The sequence below is a fragment of the Phocoena sinus genome, chromosome 10, assembly GCF_008692025.1.
Source record: "Phocoena sinus isolate mPhoSin1 chromosome 10, mPhoSin1.pri, whole genome shotgun sequence".
In the NCBI taxonomy this organism is placed as follows: Eukaryota; Metazoa; Chordata; class Mammalia; order Artiodactyla; family Phocoenidae; genus Phocoena; species Phocoena sinus.
The window spans coordinates 18,398,102-18,416,039 of record NC_045772.1 but is presented as its reverse complement, the minus strand read 5'-3'; the positions used below and the strand labels follow the sequence as shown (position 1 = coordinate 18,416,039).

The following is a 17,938-nucleotide window of genomic DNA, read 5'->3' as shown; positions in this document are numbered from 1 at the left end:
TAGATGATTGATAGATGATAGAGAGATAGGTAGGTAGATAGGTGATAGGTAGGTAGGTAGATAGATAGACAGATACCACTAAAACTGAACCAGGAGTAAAACGTCTTCTCAATTGACAGAAAAGACAATTTCAACTTTTTTGTTATTTATTAGTGTTGGGTTCTTCACTGCAGACAGCAGAATCCACTATATCTCACTTAAATAAAAAAGAGTTCCTAAAGATATTAAGTATATCACTAAATCTCTTAGAAAGCCGAAGAGCCTAATTCAGATGCTACACAGCTGGGAATAAAGCAGCCCAGGGACACCTACAAAGGGAGGACACCTGGCTTCACCGTAGGGCTGTCCTATACCAGCTACGCCCATGCCACCTGTCTCCAGCCTCATCACTAGGACATGAGAGTCTGGACACCAGATGCCTCCACCCTGTGCTCGTCAGAAGATCTGATATTCCTACTAGCAGCCACCACCACCTCTTGTTGTTTCTTTTCACCTCTAAGTCTTGCACAAGCACCTCCGCCTGGGGGATCCCGTATCACATATGGAACTCTAGCTGCAAGGCAGTCTGGGAAAATGCAGTGTTTGGCCATCCAGCCTCTGTAAAGCAGGAAGGCATGGGTACAGTGGAGCTGGGGTGGGTGCTGACGAGCCAACCTACCGTACCTGCCACACTATCTTCCCCTCGTTCTATTCAGTTGAGCTTTTGTTAAAGTGCTTTGTGAACTGTAGGCAGAAACGTTTCATTCCCATTCTTATTATCTTTGCAGCAAAATCTTACAACAGTGGCAATAAACCATGGCTACATCAAATTTAGCAACTTGATACAGGTAAAAACCTAGCAGGAAAGTTACCTCAGGGGATATAACCTACCTAAAGGGGTTCGGTGTTTGGAGGGTTTTTTGTTTGTTGTGTGGGGTTTTTTTGTGGCACTAGCCAGCTGTTGTGGGATCTTTGGGAAAGTCCTACTTTTCTGAAGAACAAAGTCTTTCTCTGCCACTCCTTTCCCCAAATGTTGTAGGGTTTGTTCCCTGGCTGAGTTAGAAATTGAGGTATTTGAGGCTGGAGCAAGGGAAAGGAATTAGGATGTGCCAGTTCCTGAAATAGGTGCTTCACATCTGGAATCATCACCCCTGTTACCAAGATGGGGAAACTGAGACACAGAGATGGGAAATCTATGCTGATGAGATGGGCAGAAATTACACTTCAGACCACATTTTTCTGACTTCAGCGGTGACTCCCACGAATTGAGTAGAGAAACTTCTTGTTCAAAGATTTCGGAGGAGAATCAGGAAGGAGCGGGTTTCTCCAAGACCCCTCCTCTCCGCCACCTAACCCCAGCAGTCCCAGGAGGGCTCTTAGAACCCTGGGGCTCCCACGGCGCAGTCAACAAACCTGGTGTAGACCAGTGATTTCCAAAATGGCCTGGGGCTTGGGTTCTCTGGGGAGCTTTTTAGAAATGGAGATTTGAAGGTGTTCTTAATGAGACTCTCCAGGGGTGTTATAGACCAGTATATTTGCCCATCCACCCAGCCCCTAAACCTTATACTACCCCCGTTACCTGGACATCAGGTCTGCTTGAACACAGACTTTTATTGCAAGGTAGCAAGCTTCTCTGGGGCTCAAAAAAAGGGAATAAAAAAGCCTACTTCATAGTGTTGTCGGGAAAATTATAAGAAAAAAAATATATGATACACCCCTGCTATAGAAGGTTCTCAAAATGATTCTTACCCATTCATCTGGCAAGTTCTTTTTTTGACTCTGTGTGATCTAGAAATCTTCTAAATATACAGGAGTATCTCAATATTGCATAGGTTTCACTTTTTTTTAATGAAATATGAGAAAAGCGCCAAGTGGGTCTTCCAGAAATTAAAATATTTGGACGAGAGTAGTAGCAAAAAAAGATAGAGAGAAGGAGAGATACTTGCTAAAGTGTTTCCCTATTAACAAAAGCCCAGAATTTGACTTTGTTTTACTTTCTAAGAAAATGAAGGTCAGGATGACTGGAGTCTGATGGGCCTTTAGTTTTAGGGACCGGCCAGAGTCCCCAGAAGCCCCAGGGCAGGCACGGAGGGGACCCCGGGCTGGCTGGCTCTGGTCCTCAAGGAGAGCCTGTGCCTCTTGGCTGGGCTTTGCTGCGCAGGTGACCAGCCCCCTGCGTTTCAGGACTCGGGCTTGCTGAATGTCATCACTGACCCTATCCACACCCCGGTCACTCTCTTCTGGCCCAGCGACCAAGCCCTCCAAGCCCTGCCCCCTGAACAACAGGATTTCCTGTTCAACCAAGACAACAAGGACAAGTTGAAGGAATATTTGAAGTTCCACGTGATCCGAGATTCCAAGGTATTTTGTTTTCACACAGACGGGAGTTGCGGGGGTGCCCCTGGGGTGATCAAATCCAGGAATTGTCCGTGCATCTCCACCCCCCCACTACGGTGCAAAGGTGGCCTGAGCATCCCCTGCCCCGCTGTGTCCTCCTCTGACTGCCTGTGGTGAATTGACCCCTGCAGTGTAGCACATCTCGTTCTGTTTCTCCCACTGGCCACTGTTTTTGTCCCAACTTTAACCAACACCCAAGAGCATCCCTCCCCTCTTGTACTGCAGACCAGCTTCCTCCCTGCCCTAGTTCACATGGCAAAGTGGCCGTTGACGACAGTCCCCAAGTTTCTCCCAGAATGACTCTTATCTCTCCCAATTCCAGAGTTTCTAGGCAAAGGTCTGATTCATCCAGCTGTGGCCAGCTGTTGGCTCCTGAGCTGATCCTCTGTGATCAGGGAAGCAGGATCTTGTGGGAACATGGCAGCTCTTGCTAAAACCCTGTCTCTTTGGGTCCTCAGCCAGGACCCTGTTTCCCTCCAGGAATGAGACACCTAATCCAAGAAGGCCAAATGCCCTCCCTCTGGTTAATTGGTAGGAACTGTAGTAGTTTCCTAAGGCTGCCATAACCAATTACCACAAACTGGGTGGCTTGAAACAACAGAAATGTATTCCCTCAGAGCTCTGGAGGCCAGAGGTCTGAAATCACAGTGTTGACAAGGCTGTTCCTGCTGAAAGCTCTGGGGGAGGGTCTGCTCCCTGCCTCTCTCTTAGCTTCTGATGGTTGCCAGACATCCTTGGCAACCCTGCCTTTTAGTGCGTCCCTCCAGTCTCTGGCCCTGTTATCACATGGCTCTCGTATCTTCTCCCTGTGTGTTTCCGTGTCTTCACATGGCACTCTCCTCTCTTCTTAAGAAGGCACCAGTCATATTGGATTAAGGGTTTACTCTACTCTGGTATGACCTCATCTCAACTAATTACATCTGCAATGATCTTATTTCCAAGCAAGGTCACATTTTGAGGTAATGGGGACCAAGACTTCAGTAAAACTTTTGAGGGGACACAATTCAACCCATCACAGCGCCCTATGCCATCTCCCTAACTCTGATCCTGCCACGGGCTTCATACACCAACACAGCATCTTCCATGGACTCCCGAGCATAGATGGGGATGGAAGGCTGATTGAAACCAGCTGGAGGAGACTTTCCCCACAGAAAAAATGTCCAGCTTCCTAGAGAGCCCACGCTTATTCTTGCTTTTGATTATATCTGCTGTCATTTTAAAGCTGGAATTATTAGAACTCTTAGAAAAATTGTGTCTGAATTTGGTTTGTTGGCGAAGCTCCTTGGGGCCATTCTTCAGCCCAGATTTGGGGTGTTAATGTGGCATCATCGCTCCTACAGGTTTTGGCAGTGGATCTCCCCAGGTCTGCTACCTGGAAGACCCTGCAAGGTTCCGAGCTGAGTGTGAAGTGCGGAGCTGGCAGTGACATCGTGAGTATTGTCACCCAGTGGAAGTTGGGAGTGCATTCTCCAACCACTGCCCCTTCCAGGAGTTGTTCATTTTTTCCCACGTTGACAGCAAGCTCTTTTCTCTCACTGCCTTCAGGGCTATCTCCCCTAAGTGGATATGAAAAACCCGATAAGTCCTGGCCAGCCCAAGCCCTCACCAGGTGTCAGGGAGCCTCCCTTTACACTTGCAGAGAGCAGCTTTTGGTTGATTTTTGGGGAAGATTTATTTTCCAGTGTGAGACGCTTCCCTGAAGCAAGAAAGTACACTGTCATTCCTTTTCCTTCCTTCCCAGCCCTGCTGCAGCTTCCCCTCCAGCCTTCTCAAAGCATGTCAGAGCCAGCTCTAGGTTACATCTACCTAGATAGGCCAACAAAGAGAAAATTTGCAATTTTCACCTTCCTTGGCTAGCTCCTTAACAATATTACCTTCCTGTAATTCCATGTGATGAATGGGTCTGATGGGATAATAGTAGCTACATCCTCTATCTTTTATTTAATGGAAAATGGCAGTGGCTTAAATATGTAAGGGTTTCTCTGTCTTATAAAAAAAAAAATCTGGAAGTAGCCAATCCAGAGCTAGTATGATGGCTCACTGGGGGAGCTCCTTCTGTCTTCCTGCTCTGCAGCACATGTTTCCAGCCTCACAGTCACCTCAAGGTCCAACATAACTGTTGGAGCTCCAGCCATCATGTCCACTTTCCAGGCAGTAGAAAGGAGAAAGGGCAAAAGGGATGCAGCTCCAAGCTGAGTTGATTACCTTCAAGGAGCCTTCTGAGAAGTCCCAGATAACATTCTGTTTACATCTTCTGACAAGCCAGAATCCCTTTGGTGATTGGATTGGAATTGCATTGAATTTGTTACCAAATATGAAGAGTGTTAGTTAGCATCTTTACATCCCAACTTCTGGAAAGTTGTCCTAATGTACGTACTCTCTTGAGATCAACTATACTGTCTCCATAGACCAAACTGGACATGTATCAAAGAAGAAGAAGAAAAATGTTCACTGCTCATCCTGAGTGCTAATAGAACTTTCAGGCACTTTGTACTCAGAGTACTTTTTTTTTTTTTTGGCTGCATCAGGTCTTAGTTGCAGCACACAGGATTTTTCGTTGCGGCGCGCAGGCTCTTCGTTGTGGTGCGCAGGCTTCTCTCTAGTTGTGGCGTGTGGGTTTTCTCTTCTCTAGTTGTGATGCGTGGGTTCCAGAGTGCATGGGCTCTGTAGTTTCTAGCACGCAGCCTCTCTAGTTGAGGCAAACGAGCTCAGTAGTTGTGGCACACGGGCTTAGTTGCTCCACGGCATGTGGAATCTTAGTTCCCTGACCAGGGATGGAATCCGCGTCCCCTGCATTGGAAGGCGGATTCTGTACCACTGGACCACCAGGGAAGTCCCCAGAGTACTATTGAGTTGGAACTTTATAACAACCCTAGGCAATGGAATCATTAATCCTATTCACCTGGTAAAAACAATTAAACCTCAGGGAAGTTCAGGGACTTGTTCACACAGTGTATAAGTAGAAGTGGGGGGATTCAACTGCAGTTTTCCAGGGCTCTTTCCACTGAGTTACACAGTGTACATCCCATCAAACACTAGAGAGAGATTTATCTTTTTCTTTTCATGCAACTTTCTAAAAGCATTTGCTTCCTGGGAGGGAAATATATCCGTCAATTTACTAGCTGGGTGGACCTTAGGAAAGAAAGCCTGAGGACTGTTGCAAGCATTAAACAAAATCATGTATCTAGAGCACAGTTTAGACAATGCCTAGTATACGTGAAAAAGTTGTTGTCGTTAAAAGGGTAAAGCCCATCGGTGTATATTTTGGAAAGGAAGTTGTACCGGTAGCTCTGCTAGGTGCTGGCACTAAATATGAAAACTGGGTAGCTGTACGCGACATGGCCGTGTCAACCAGGTTTATCCTGAGCCACGGCCAGGCCATCCCTACCCCACCCTGTTACCCCCACTGCCAGCGTTTCTACTTTGGTAGAGGCAGTGTTGTCGACTGGCCAGGAGTGTGGGCTGAGGCTGCCAGCCTGGGCATGAATGCCTGCACCACCACTTACTGACTGTGTCACCTTCGCAAGTTATCTAACCACTCACTGCCTCCGTCTCTTCATCCGTGAATGGGGATACCAGCAAGAGTAGCCACATCCTCGGGATGTTGTGAGGATTGAAAGAATTTGCACAGGTAAAGCATGAAGGACAGTACTCGGATGTAATACATACTGCGTGTCTGAGATAAAGATGTTGGCCGTCGGTACGTTATCAGTTCTCTGTGACTCTAGCAGGTGCTGGCCACATTCCATGGCCTGGGAAGAGGAGAAGTCTGAGGATGGTTGACTGTTCCCCTGCTCTCTCTCCCTCTGTCACAGGGCGAGCTCTTCCTGAACGGCCAAATGTGCAGAATTGTGCAGCGGGAGCTCTTATTTGACCTGGGCGTGGCCTACGGCATTGACTGTCTACTGATCGACCCCACCCTGGGGGGCCGCTGTGACACTTTTACCACGTTCGATGTCTCGGTCAGTCCTAAAAACACTACTGTAGTAAGGGAACCTTGGGCCAAGGAACAGCCCTCATGGGTTGTGGGACCCTGCTGTGAAGCCACAGAGGGCTGGTCCCCAGTGAACACGGGACCCAAGGGATCAGAGCGCTACATGACAGTGCTCTTCAGATTAACGTCTACTTAGTCCCGTACAAGCCTTGCCCGTGCTCATTTATGCACCCACACACCCATCCATCCATCCCCCTGCTGTTAAGGAAACAGTTGTTGGGAACCGACTGTGTGCCACTGTTCTACCAGTCATTTTCAAACCCACCCACCCATTCAGTCATTCACTTAACCATTCTACAAGCACTTTTTGAGCCTCTGCCAGAATAAACCGTGAGAAATGCCGTACTTGACAGGGTATGACTACAAAAGTGGCCGTTTCATATGGTTCCATCTAATACATGCCACCATACCGCCATTCATTTGCTCATTCATTAACACTGACTGAACTTCCGTCCCGGGTCCTGCACTGTTTGAGGCGTGTGTACATCTCACACACATTCATCCACCCAGTGCCATTTATTGACCTTTGAGCCTACTGTTTGGCTCAATGCTCATCTTAACCCCTATCCAATAGTAGAAGGCAGTTATCATCTACTCTATTATGCAAACTTGGAAATTGAGTCTCAAAGAGGTGGAGTGACTTACATGGCAAAGTCTGTCACCGGTTGATTTCTGTACCGGGCAACTTGTAGGCATTCGATAAATATCCCAAATTACTAGGATAACAGCCGAAGTAGGAGATGAAAAACCAGTTGTTAATTTCTTCACTTTCAGAGTATATACACAGACAGTTTTTTCAGTTAATCGTTTTTCTTCACCAATCAATCCCCTGAAAATCAAATAGCAACAAGAATTATTATCCCTGTTTTATAGATCAGAAGACTAAGGATCAAAGAATGTGATTAGCTAGAAGAATTACAGCTGATTTATAATGGAACTGACACCTGCATCCACATTTCCCACTGCTGCCATACCGTGTGCCTGTGTGACCCCGCCCTGGTCCACCCCCATCTAACAGGGAATTTTTACCTCAAAGAACTAGACTAAGGAATTGAGGTCCACGACATACCTTCAGAGTGTTTGCTTTTATATTCTTGATCATAGCCAGAATCTTAATTTTTTAGTCACATAATCAAGGCATTAACCTGGGGCATTCCTTGTGTTTCCCAATATTCTGGATTTTTAAGTGTTTCTTTTCTTGCGTACTAGGGGAACTGTGGGAGCTGTGTTCATACTCCCAGCTGCCCCAGGTGGACTAAACCGAAGGTAATTATGAGCACAGTGATAACGTTTGGAGAGTGAGAGGTTTGTTTCTCTATCAGACCCCAGTCTCCTGGTAGCTGTGAGTGTGCATGCGTGTACATCTGCAAGTGTGTTATAACTGTGTGTAATTAGTTTATGTCTTTCTTTCAACAGTCAGGCCAGTGGGATTAGAGATGAACATTCTTAGCCCAGGCAGCCTGTCAACCCACTATCCATCTTTTAAGAACTGTCTAGGAGAGTCATGGGATTACAGACCTAGGAGGGGTTGCAAAGATAATTATAAAAATAATAGTTGTATTTTGTTGGTTGCTGTTCATGTCCCCGGCTCTGTGCTGGCCCCTTTATTTTGACATTATCCCTATTCCCCATTATAATACCTATAGAAAAATATATTACCTCCACTTACAACAGATGAGCCTCAGAGAGGATAAGCAATCAGCCCGAGGCCACACAGCTAGTAAGGAGCAAAGCTAGGATTAGAGCCCAGCATGCAATGTAAGAGGAATGGTTAAGCCAATGAAATTTGGGGTCCACAGTTATGGGGTCAAATTCTCATGGGTAATCTTTGGCAAGTCATTTTATATGTTTTTGCCTCTGCAAAATGGAGCTAATAACAGTTCTGTGTGTGATTATTAGGAAAAGTAAGTTTTTAAATGTGGGTACAGAGCCTGGCACATAGCAAGTGCTCATTAAGTATTAGTTTTAGTACTTACTCCAAAGCCAAGCTCTTTCTACTCTACCAGTAACCCCTCTCACAGAAACACCCCTACAAAATGAACTGTAACCCCATACCCTCTCTACTGATGTTCCTGGGGCCTGGCCACAGACCCCTCTCCTGATAGAAAGCCACCTCTTTCCCACTCCCTTCTCAGGCAACCACACCTTTTGCAAACAGCTCTAAGGATTAAGATGGGGAGAAATCTTCTTCCCATGGACTCCACCTCTGCCCCCTCCCCCATTCATTTGTCTCTCTACACCCCTAAGAAGAGAATTCCCTGTACAGGGCTCATGACCATTGACTCCCATTTTCTACTTGGGCAGTACCCAGGTTCCCCCACTGGGGGTGGACTAGAGCCCAAGGGGATGGAAGGTGGAGGGATGGTTCAATCTCTTCCTTTAGGGTGAGAAGCGGAAGTGTCTGTACGACTTGCCCTTCAGGAGGAACCTGGAAGGCTGCAAGCAGCAGTGCACCCTGGTGATACAGCTCCCCAAGTGCTGCAAGGGCTACTTCTGGCCAGACTGTCAGGGTAAGGGAGCCTCTTACTGCCTCGCAATTCTGAAATGATTGTACAATCACTGTGGAGCATTTGAAAGTACTGTATGGGGGGCCGGGGGGGGCACGGGGAGCAGGGGACTATATCACTCTTAATGATTCTGCTAAGAAAAGATCCAAAAGCAATTATTCTGAAGAGCTGTGCAGCTTTCCTTTTTTCTTTGTCTTGTCATATTTGGTTTTTACAGAGTTGAGATTCTACTGTGCATAGATTGTAAATCATGTGTCATGCTTTTCTGCTTGATGTTATAGCATGAGACATTTCCCATGGTGTTAGAAACACCATATTTCATTTCTGACACCAGTCTGTGATACTGATAAGCATGCTAGTTTAAACGCGTCTAAAGACATCTACCTTGGCAGGTTGCTATATACAACTGTGATATGAATGGGCCATTATTTCCTGAAATCTCCCGTTATGTGTAACGTCGCCCTCCCTCCCTCACCTCACCCTTTCAGGAAAGGGCTCCTGAAACCCCTTTGTCTAGATACGACTTCTAGCCAATAACGCAGCAGCAAAAGCATAACAAATGCCATAGAACTTCCCCTCCACCATGCATTGATTTAAGTGAGCACATTTATTGAGTGCTACTTCCCATATATGGGAACATCTGAACCTCGCAGCAACCCCTAAGAAGTAGGTTCCCTTGTCATCCCCATTTTACAGATGACGAAATCAAGGCACAGATTGGATAAGAAGCACACTTAAGTACCATGCATACTCCATTCACCACGGTCCAGTTGAGAAAATTCTGGGCTGGGAGTCCACGCAGTCACTCAGCCTCCACTCCACTCTCCATCACTAAAGCACAGACCATTGATAAAAGTCAGTGTCATCCCTTATATTTGTTCAGCGCTTTATATTTTCAAATGCTCTTGGTTACAGTGTCTCATCTGATCCTCAGAGTGGGCACTCTGTCATCACCCTCCCCCTCCTCCTCTAGAGCTAAGAGAACCGAAGCTCAGAGCAAGTTCATTATTCAGCCCAGATCAACACAAATCCAGGTCTCCTGACCCCCAAATACAGTGCACAGTTCAGTATATTGCTCTGCCAGTCCTATTAGATAGATAGATAGATAGATAGATTTTTTTTTTTTTTTTTTTTTTTTTTTTGTGTGTGGTACGTGGGCCTCTCACTGTTGTGGCCTCTCCTGTCGCGGAGCACAGGCTCCGGACGTGCAGGCTCAGCGGCCATGGCTCACGGGCCCAGCCGCTCCGCGGCATGTGGGATCTTCCCGGACCGGGGCACGAACCCGCGTCCCCTGCACCGGCAGGCGGACTCTCAACCACTGCGCCACCAGGGAAGCCCCCCTATCAGATACAGTTAAGCCATAGGCCAGTGGGTTGCTCTAAACATCCAGTGACACTATGTGGATATGTCCCCGGGGCCACAGAGGACAGAACCCACAGCTAAGGATGGGTTAGCAGCATGTTCACAAAGACGCTGAGCTGCTCTGGGTCTGGGGAGCCTGTTGAGTCACTGCTGTTTCATCTCTTCCAGCCTGCCCTGGAGGACCAGATACCCCATGTAACAACCGGGGTGTCTGCCTCGATCAGTACTCACCCGCGGGACAGTGTAAATGCAACACTGGCTTCAACGGGACAGCGTGTGAGCTGTGCTGGCCAGGGAGATTCGGGCCTGACTGTCAGCGTATGTGGCACCCACTCCCCTGAGCTTCTGCCTGTCGTCCGGCTGTATGCTCCCTGCCCCGATGCACACCATCCACCTGAGCTGGAAGCATCCTTCTTCCTCTCTTTCCCGGCCACCCACCTCCCATCCGCCTGCCCTCACATGCTTTTTTCCTCCTTGGATATATTCCCAGTTTCCATCCACTGAAAGAGCCTCCCCTCTAGAAGTGAAACTCACATCCCCTGCAGCCACCAGGGCAAGCTGTGGCCGACCAGCACTCATTCAGTCATTCAGCTATCACATATATGCTGAGTCCTTACTAATGTTGACAGCTAATGTGTGTGGAGTGCCTACTATGTGCCAGGCAGGTATGTTGTACCATCTAATCCTCACAACAAGCCTTTGAGGTGGGTACTCTTTATTATCCCCACTTAACCAGATGAAGAAGCTGAGGCACAAAGAGGCTTAGTGACTTGATCAAAAGCCAGGAATGGTTCTAAGTTACAGAGCTTAGCTTTCAAAATCCCAGCTTTCAAGGAGTGTACATTCAAAGGGAGGAAACAAAGATGACAGAAACAAAAATAGATATAAAGGCATAAAGAAGATGAAGCAGATGAAGGGAATCGAGATAGAAAGGAGGCAGTGGTCCAGAAGACATCTCATGAAATATTTGAGTAGAGACCTAACAGAGGTGAGGGGCCGGGAGTGGGACTGTCAATAGCAGCTCTGTCCGGTCAAATTTCAGTGATGATGGAAATGCTCTGTAACTCCGCCACGAGGAATGGTAGCCGCTAGCCACAAGTAGATGTTGAGTACTCAAAACCTGTGACTAAGGAACTGAGTTTTGGTTTTTTTAATTAGTTTACATTTAGATAGCCACGTGTGATGAGCGGCTGCTCTGATGGACAGTGCAGGCTAGAGGAATGGCTTTCCTGGAAGAGAGACAAGCAAGTGCAAAGTCCCTGAGGCAGGCGTGGGCTTGGCATGCAAGGAACAGCAGAGCGGCCAAGGTGGCTGAGCAGTGTGGGCAAAGAAGAGGGAGAAAGGGAGAAGAAGGAATCTGAAGGTCGCCAGGGGCCAGATAACATAGGAGCTTCTTGCCCAGAGACAGGTCTTCAGCGTCTAATCTAAGTGTGATGGCGGCCAGTAAAGGATTGTGAATGGGGGGCGGGGGGGGGGGTTGTCCTGAGCAGATTGGAAAGGACCACCCCAGCTGCCCCGTGGAGAGTGCACCATGGGAGCACACGAGCAGAAGCAGGGCCAGCTTTGGGGAGGCTAATGCCACGTTCTGGGTGAGAGCCGGCGGTGCCGTGGGCTAGCGTGGTGCTGCTGGAGGTGGTAAGCAGAAGGACTGGTATATTTCTTGAAGTCTTGACCATTCAGTCCATTTCTCTGTTAGGAGGCCCAGATGATGTTCCCTCCACCTACTGTTCAGTTACATACCCCATGATACCCTCTACTTCTGTGTTTACAGCAATCCCTGTATTTATTATTACGTGTTCGATAACCAGGTACTGCTAGACTGTAAGCTCCCTGAGGACAGGGACCTTATGTCTTGGGTTTTCTGCTGTAACCTCATCGCCTGGTAGTGTCTGCCTCATGATAGCCACTGGATTGGTTATTTTTTGAAAGTCTGAATGAATGATATAAATGAATGAGTGAATGAATGTGGATAAACACGGTGCCTTCCAAACCAACAGCACAGCCAGCATGTGGTCAGTGGGCTTGGTTGATTGGATTTCAATCCCTGATCTCTGCCAACTGATCACACCCCAACTTGCTCTACAGCCTGTGGCTGCTCGGACCATGGACAGTGCAACGACGGGATCACGGGCTCTGGGCAGTGCGTCTGTGAAACGGGGTGGACGGGCCGCTTCTGTGACACTCAGACAGGTCTGTCCTGGGGGCGGCCACCTGCCGGCGGCCCTGTGCTGCAGCGGACCCCGCCGAGAGCGGCCGACTGAGGGTGGGGGTCTTAGCGACATCGGAAAAAAACAACAAGGCAGGGGTTCCCTTTTCCACGAGGAACAGATGACTTGGTTGTGTGGCCCCAGGGTCCGGAGATCTGGTGACTTGAAGGAAACTAGATGACAGGATTTAACTCAAACCCATGAAACCAGCATGCAGTCCTGTCAATCATGGAAGGACCCACCTCAAGCAAAGTATACAGGATTGGGCAGGAAGGGTCCCTCGGGATCGTGGTCCAGGCCCAGATGTGTGCAGACACAGAGGTGAAGGGTTTCACAGAAAACGTGCTGTTCCCTGGAGTCCAGGATATGACCCCTGATTCAGCTGCTTATTAGACAGACGGCCTCAGCTAAGCCACCCTCCCCGAGGCTTGATGCGCTCGTCCGAAAAAAGAGAGCCTGTTGCACGGTTTTCAGGGGAGGATTGTTGTAAGGGTCGGGGTCATGGTTTCGGGGTGTCCGGTGCATGTGGGGCACTCAGAAACAGTAGCTGCCATTATCACCATCTGTCACTGTCATCCTTGTCATGACCTTGATCCTTACTGAGCTGTCAGTTTTCTGAGGCCTCCCTTGAAGCCCAAGCCTCATGTTCCGGTCCCATGTAAAGCACTGTCACTTCATCCTCCCTGGGGGCAGAAGGGCAAGCCCAAGCTCTTCGTGTGGGCGTCAGCAACCTGAAGCTCCAGCAGCCCAGCAGTCCCCTTAACTTCAGTTCTTCCCCCTCTTCTCTCCCCCGTCCTCCTCCCGTGGCTTCATGCTGCCTCCTGATACTGCAGCCCCTTCCAGCCACCAAAGCCCCAGACTTCTCCCAGGCTCTGCAGTGCCCACAGAAGGCCTTGGAATTTCTCCTCCAATTTAACCATCTCCTCTGGAACCCCATGCCCTTAGGGCCAAAGAGCTAATCTGCTAACTTCACCCTTGCTAGCGGACTCTGAGGTACAAAGTGTTCATTGGTTGCCCCTAACGGTAACATATTTGCGTTTTAATCTGGATAACATTTCAGAAGTAATGTCTTAATAATACAAAGGAGTCGGGCTTCCCTGGTGGCGCAGTGGTTGAGAGTCCGCCTGCCGATGCAGGGGACACGGGTTCGTGCCCCGGTCCGGGAAGATCCCACATGCCACGGAGCGGCTGGGCCCATGAGCCATGGCCGCTGAGCCTGCGCGTCCGGAGCCTGTGCTCCACAACGGGAGAGGCCACAACAGTGAGAGGCCCGCGTACCGCAAAAAAAAAAAATAATAAAATAAATAATGATACAAAGGAGTGATTCCGGAATCTCAGAATCTCCAGGCTGGGAGGGACCTTAGCAAATCACCCCGTCCGCCCGCCATAAGGGGCCACTTTTGAAACACAGTGGCAGGCCAGATCTCAGGGGTCTCAGGAAGATGCCTTAGGTGGGTCCCAACCCTTCACATCACGGTGTGGGATGAATGGTGACCTCTTTCTTTGCAGTTGTGCCCCTCGTGTGCATGCCTCCTTGTTCCGCTCATGCCACCTGTAAGGAGAACAACACGTGTGAGTGTAACCTGAGTTATGAAGGGGACGGAATAACGTGTACAGGTAGGTCCCATCCGGGCATGGGTAGAATAGCAGCGAGGTGCTAGGAGCAGAGCAGCTCTTGGTCAGGGTGCCTGGGCTCCATCCCGGCCCTTCTGCTTCCTGCTCGGACTGCTTCGGCAATACCCACCCTCTCTGCGACTCAGTTTTCCTCGATGGGTTTGTTCATGCCTGACCTGCCCACTTCCCAGGTCATGACTTTGAAACTGCTTTGCCAACTGTGATGCACTTTGTTTTATGGTATTTTTGTGACTTTACAGATAATCCAGTCTTACTTCAAAAAATTCAGAAACTATACTACAGTATTTAAAAGACAACAGTGAAACCTACACATGCTCTCACCACTCGGTGAGAACCACTTTGAACACTGAACTGTCTCTGTCTCTAGTAGTTGCAATATAGGTTCAGCCACACAGAGACCCAAATGAACAGTGGCACAAACAAGGCAGATGTTTAAATGTTTATTTTTATCTCTTACAGCAGTTTGCATGGAGGCATCCAGGGCTAACATAGGGTTTCACTCTGACAGGTCATCTGGGGTCCCAGACTCCTTCTATCTTGTTGCTCTGCCATCATTCACTTGCCTGGCCCGAGATGGTCACTACCAAAGCACATCTCAGGCAGCAGGATAGAGAGGGAGAGAGAGGAGGCAAACCTCCTCCCTTTAAGGACACACCTAGAAGAGGCTAAAATCCTGTCTGCTTCCACCCCATTGGCTGGAACCTCATCATCTGTCACACCTAGGACAGGGGAGCCTGGGAAATGTAGTCTTCAGTTGGACAACCATGAAGCCCAGCTGAAAATCTACTACTATAGAATAAGAAGACAATAGGTACTGGGGGAAAGCTACTAGTCCTGGGCACGCATACTTTCAAACTGTTCTCATGAGTAGATATTCATATAGAGATATATACTTTCTTTACAGAACTGAGATCTTGCTATACCTGTCGTTCTGTGATCTGCTACGAGGCAGTCTAGAAGTAGCTCAGCAACAGCAGTGGCAGCAAAGACCCAGGTTCTGTCTTTCTGCTCTGCCAGCCTTAGGCTGAGGCCTTTTGTCACGTTCATGCTCTCAGGGTCTCAAGTGGCTGCCACCACTCTAGCCAAAAAGTCAGACGAGAGAAATCAGAGCGCTTTCCAGCTACTCCTGAGGCTGGAGCTAATCTACTATTAGGTTGAAATTTGGGGGATCAAGAAAACAAAGGTTAAGGGGCACACAAAACAGTGGGGAAAGTGCGGGCTTTGGAGTCCAACCAACCTGGCTTTAAATCCCAGCCCCTCCACGTTGTAGCTAGTTTGCCTTGGTCAGGTCAGTTAAGCTCTGAGTTTCCATTTGTTAATCTACAGAATGGGGGTAACGATGTCTGTGTCACAGGGTGCTCAGTAGTGCACCAACCCTACACGCACACGCGCACACGCGTGCGCACGACTATGTCCTAACGCTAAAACCCAAACTCATTAGAAAACTACTACCAAAGTAAAGTGTGTGATTAAAAAAAAGAGCAGAGGTAGACAGATGGCACCAGGCCTGGTCTATGAGGGTGTTCGCCACGGGACACTAGTGTTGGCAAATGCAGCACAGAGGCCACCAGGCACAGGGAGAGAAGGCACTGAAATGTTGGGGCCCGCTGTCTCGCCCAGCGCCACTGGTCCTGGGGTGACCCACACCTCGATCTGAAGCCCGTGTTACACAGAGCGTGGTTCATTGAGCCCTTGTCCTCTGCTCTTGCAGTTGTGGATTTCTGCAAACAGAACAACGGGGGGTGTGCAAAGGTCGCCAAGTGCTCCCAGAAGGGCACAAAGGTCTCCTGCAGCTGTCAGAAGGGCTACCAGGGGGATGGCCACAGCTGCACGGAGATAGACCCCTGTGCGGACGGCCTCAATGGCGGGTGTCATGAGCATGCCACGTGCCAGATGACCGGCCCGGTGAGTCTCGTCTCCCCGGGGAAATTGGGGGTGGGGAGCCCTTGTGCCTCGCTCAGCCTTGCTTCTCCACTCGGGTTACCATTGGCCTCTTCCTAAGCCTTCTTCCCACGTGAGTCTATTTCTTGTTAAGTCAGCGGGCTAAATACGAAGTGGTACCCTATGCAGAAAAAGGACCTTACTGGAAAAGCTGGTGAAGTCCACATAAAGTCTGTTGTTTAGTTAATCATAATACACCAACACTAAGTTTTTAGTGTTGACAATGAACTATGGTTTTGGAAGATGTTAACGTTAGGAGAAACTGAGTGGAGAATATAAGGAGACTCTCTCTCTGCAACTTTTCTCTAAATCTAAAATTATTCCAAATAAAAATTAATTCAAACCAAAAAAGTTGGTAAGAGGTGGCAGGAAAAGTGCAGTTTGGGCACTCACTCAGGTCTTTCTAGAATGGAATCAGTGCCCTGTTGCCCCATTTCTCTGGTGGGAAGGAAAGATGGTGGGAGATGATGTCGATTATATTATAGTTATAAACATGAACTCAGAGTCAGGCAGCCTTTGAGTCTTTGTTCCTGGCCTGACACGCTGTGTGGTCTGGGGCTGGCTGCTTAACCTCTCTGAGCCTCAGTTTCCTCACTTCACAAAGTGGGCCTCATAATACTGCGAACCTCACAGGATTGTTGTGGACATTAAATGGGATCATTCATTGACTCAATAAATGGTCATCAAGCACCTACTTTGTGCTGTTGTAGCTGCCAAGGATGTAGCGATCAAAAGCTTACACACGAGTAGGGGGAGGGGGCATCTTCAGTACAGAAATGAGTGTACAAGATACCTTCAGAGAGGGCCAAGAGTCAGGAGGAACAAAAATCAGGCCAGTGTGATAAAAAGGGACCGGGAGTCAGGGAAGCGACATCTGAGCTGAGATGTAAAGGAGGACATTCCATCCTGAGCCTGTGCAAAAGCAAGACGGAGCAATCAGTCCCCACCGGACAGGACAGGCATGTTTCTTACCCTTCTGAGCATCTCCTGTGTTGGATGGTGGCCCGTGGAGCACATGGGGCTCTGGGGGCCCAGAGAAGGGCCTTTTTCATCTTTCCCACTCTCCCTCCCAGGGCAAGCACAAGTGTGAATGTAAACGTCATTACGTGGGAGACGGGCTGGACTGTGAACTGGAGCAGCTGCCCATTGACCGCTGCCTGCAGGACAATGGGCAGTGCCATGCCGACGCCGACTGTGCTGACCTCCATTTCCAAGGTCAGTGTGGCCCAAAGCACCTGGTCTTCAGGCATGGGGAAGGGACCTCTGCAAGAGCAAAAGGAAAGAGTATTGAAAACTGGGGTCAGGGACTTCCCTAGTGGTCCAGTGGTTGGGACTTTGCCTTCCAGCGCAGGGGGGCAGGTTCGATCCCTGGTAGGGGAGCTAGGATCCCACATGCCTCAAGGCCAAAAAACCAAAACGTAAAGCAGAAGAAATATTGTAACAAATCCAATAAAGACTTCAAAAGTGGTCCACATCAGGAAAAAAAAAAAACTGGGACCAAACAGCCCATGCATTGCCCAGGACCCAGTGGAGGCTGACATCAAGCACATGGAGGGTTTGGATTTCAACGTACAAATTTGTGGGGGACACAGACATTCAGTCCCTATCACGCATCAAGTCCTAAGGCACCTCAAGTCCATTTTGGGGATGAAATGGAGGAAATATAAGCAGGAGAAATACACAGGAGATACGACAAATATATGACACTGTCTCTTCTTGTAAGGAGATTCCCAGTGGAGTTGAGGACATTTTTTAATCGATAAGACCGGGGGAAGAAAGGTAATAAGACAGAAGATAGCAATTTATCTCAGGCTGATGGTGCAACTGAAGGGAGAGAGCAAGCTGCTTAGAGAAAAATTGGAAGCAGGGACTCAAGCAGGTATTTGTACACCCACATTCACAGTAGCATTATTCAC

The 17,938-nt window shown here is 48.6% G+C and overlaps 1 protein-coding gene across 1 annotated transcript in view; it reads left to right on the top strand.

Annotated features, from left to right (window-relative positions):
- Positions 1-17,938, top strand: part of STAB2 (stabilin 2) — a 157,632-nt gene that overhangs the window by 121,542 nt on the left and 18,152 nt on the right. The window contains 11 exon segments of the mRNA XM_032647269.1: positions 768-827; positions 2,164-2,340; positions 3,717-3,806; positions 6,192-6,338; positions 7,580-7,636; positions 8,754-8,880; positions 10,408-10,557; positions 12,325-12,429; positions 13,956-14,063; positions 15,793-15,986; positions 17,096-17,237. Coding sequence (XP_032503160.1) covers positions 768-827; positions 2,164-2,340; positions 3,717-3,806; positions 6,192-6,338; positions 7,580-7,636; positions 8,754-8,880; positions 10,408-10,557; positions 12,325-12,429; positions 13,956-14,063; positions 15,793-15,986; positions 17,096-17,237 — 1,357 coding nt within the window.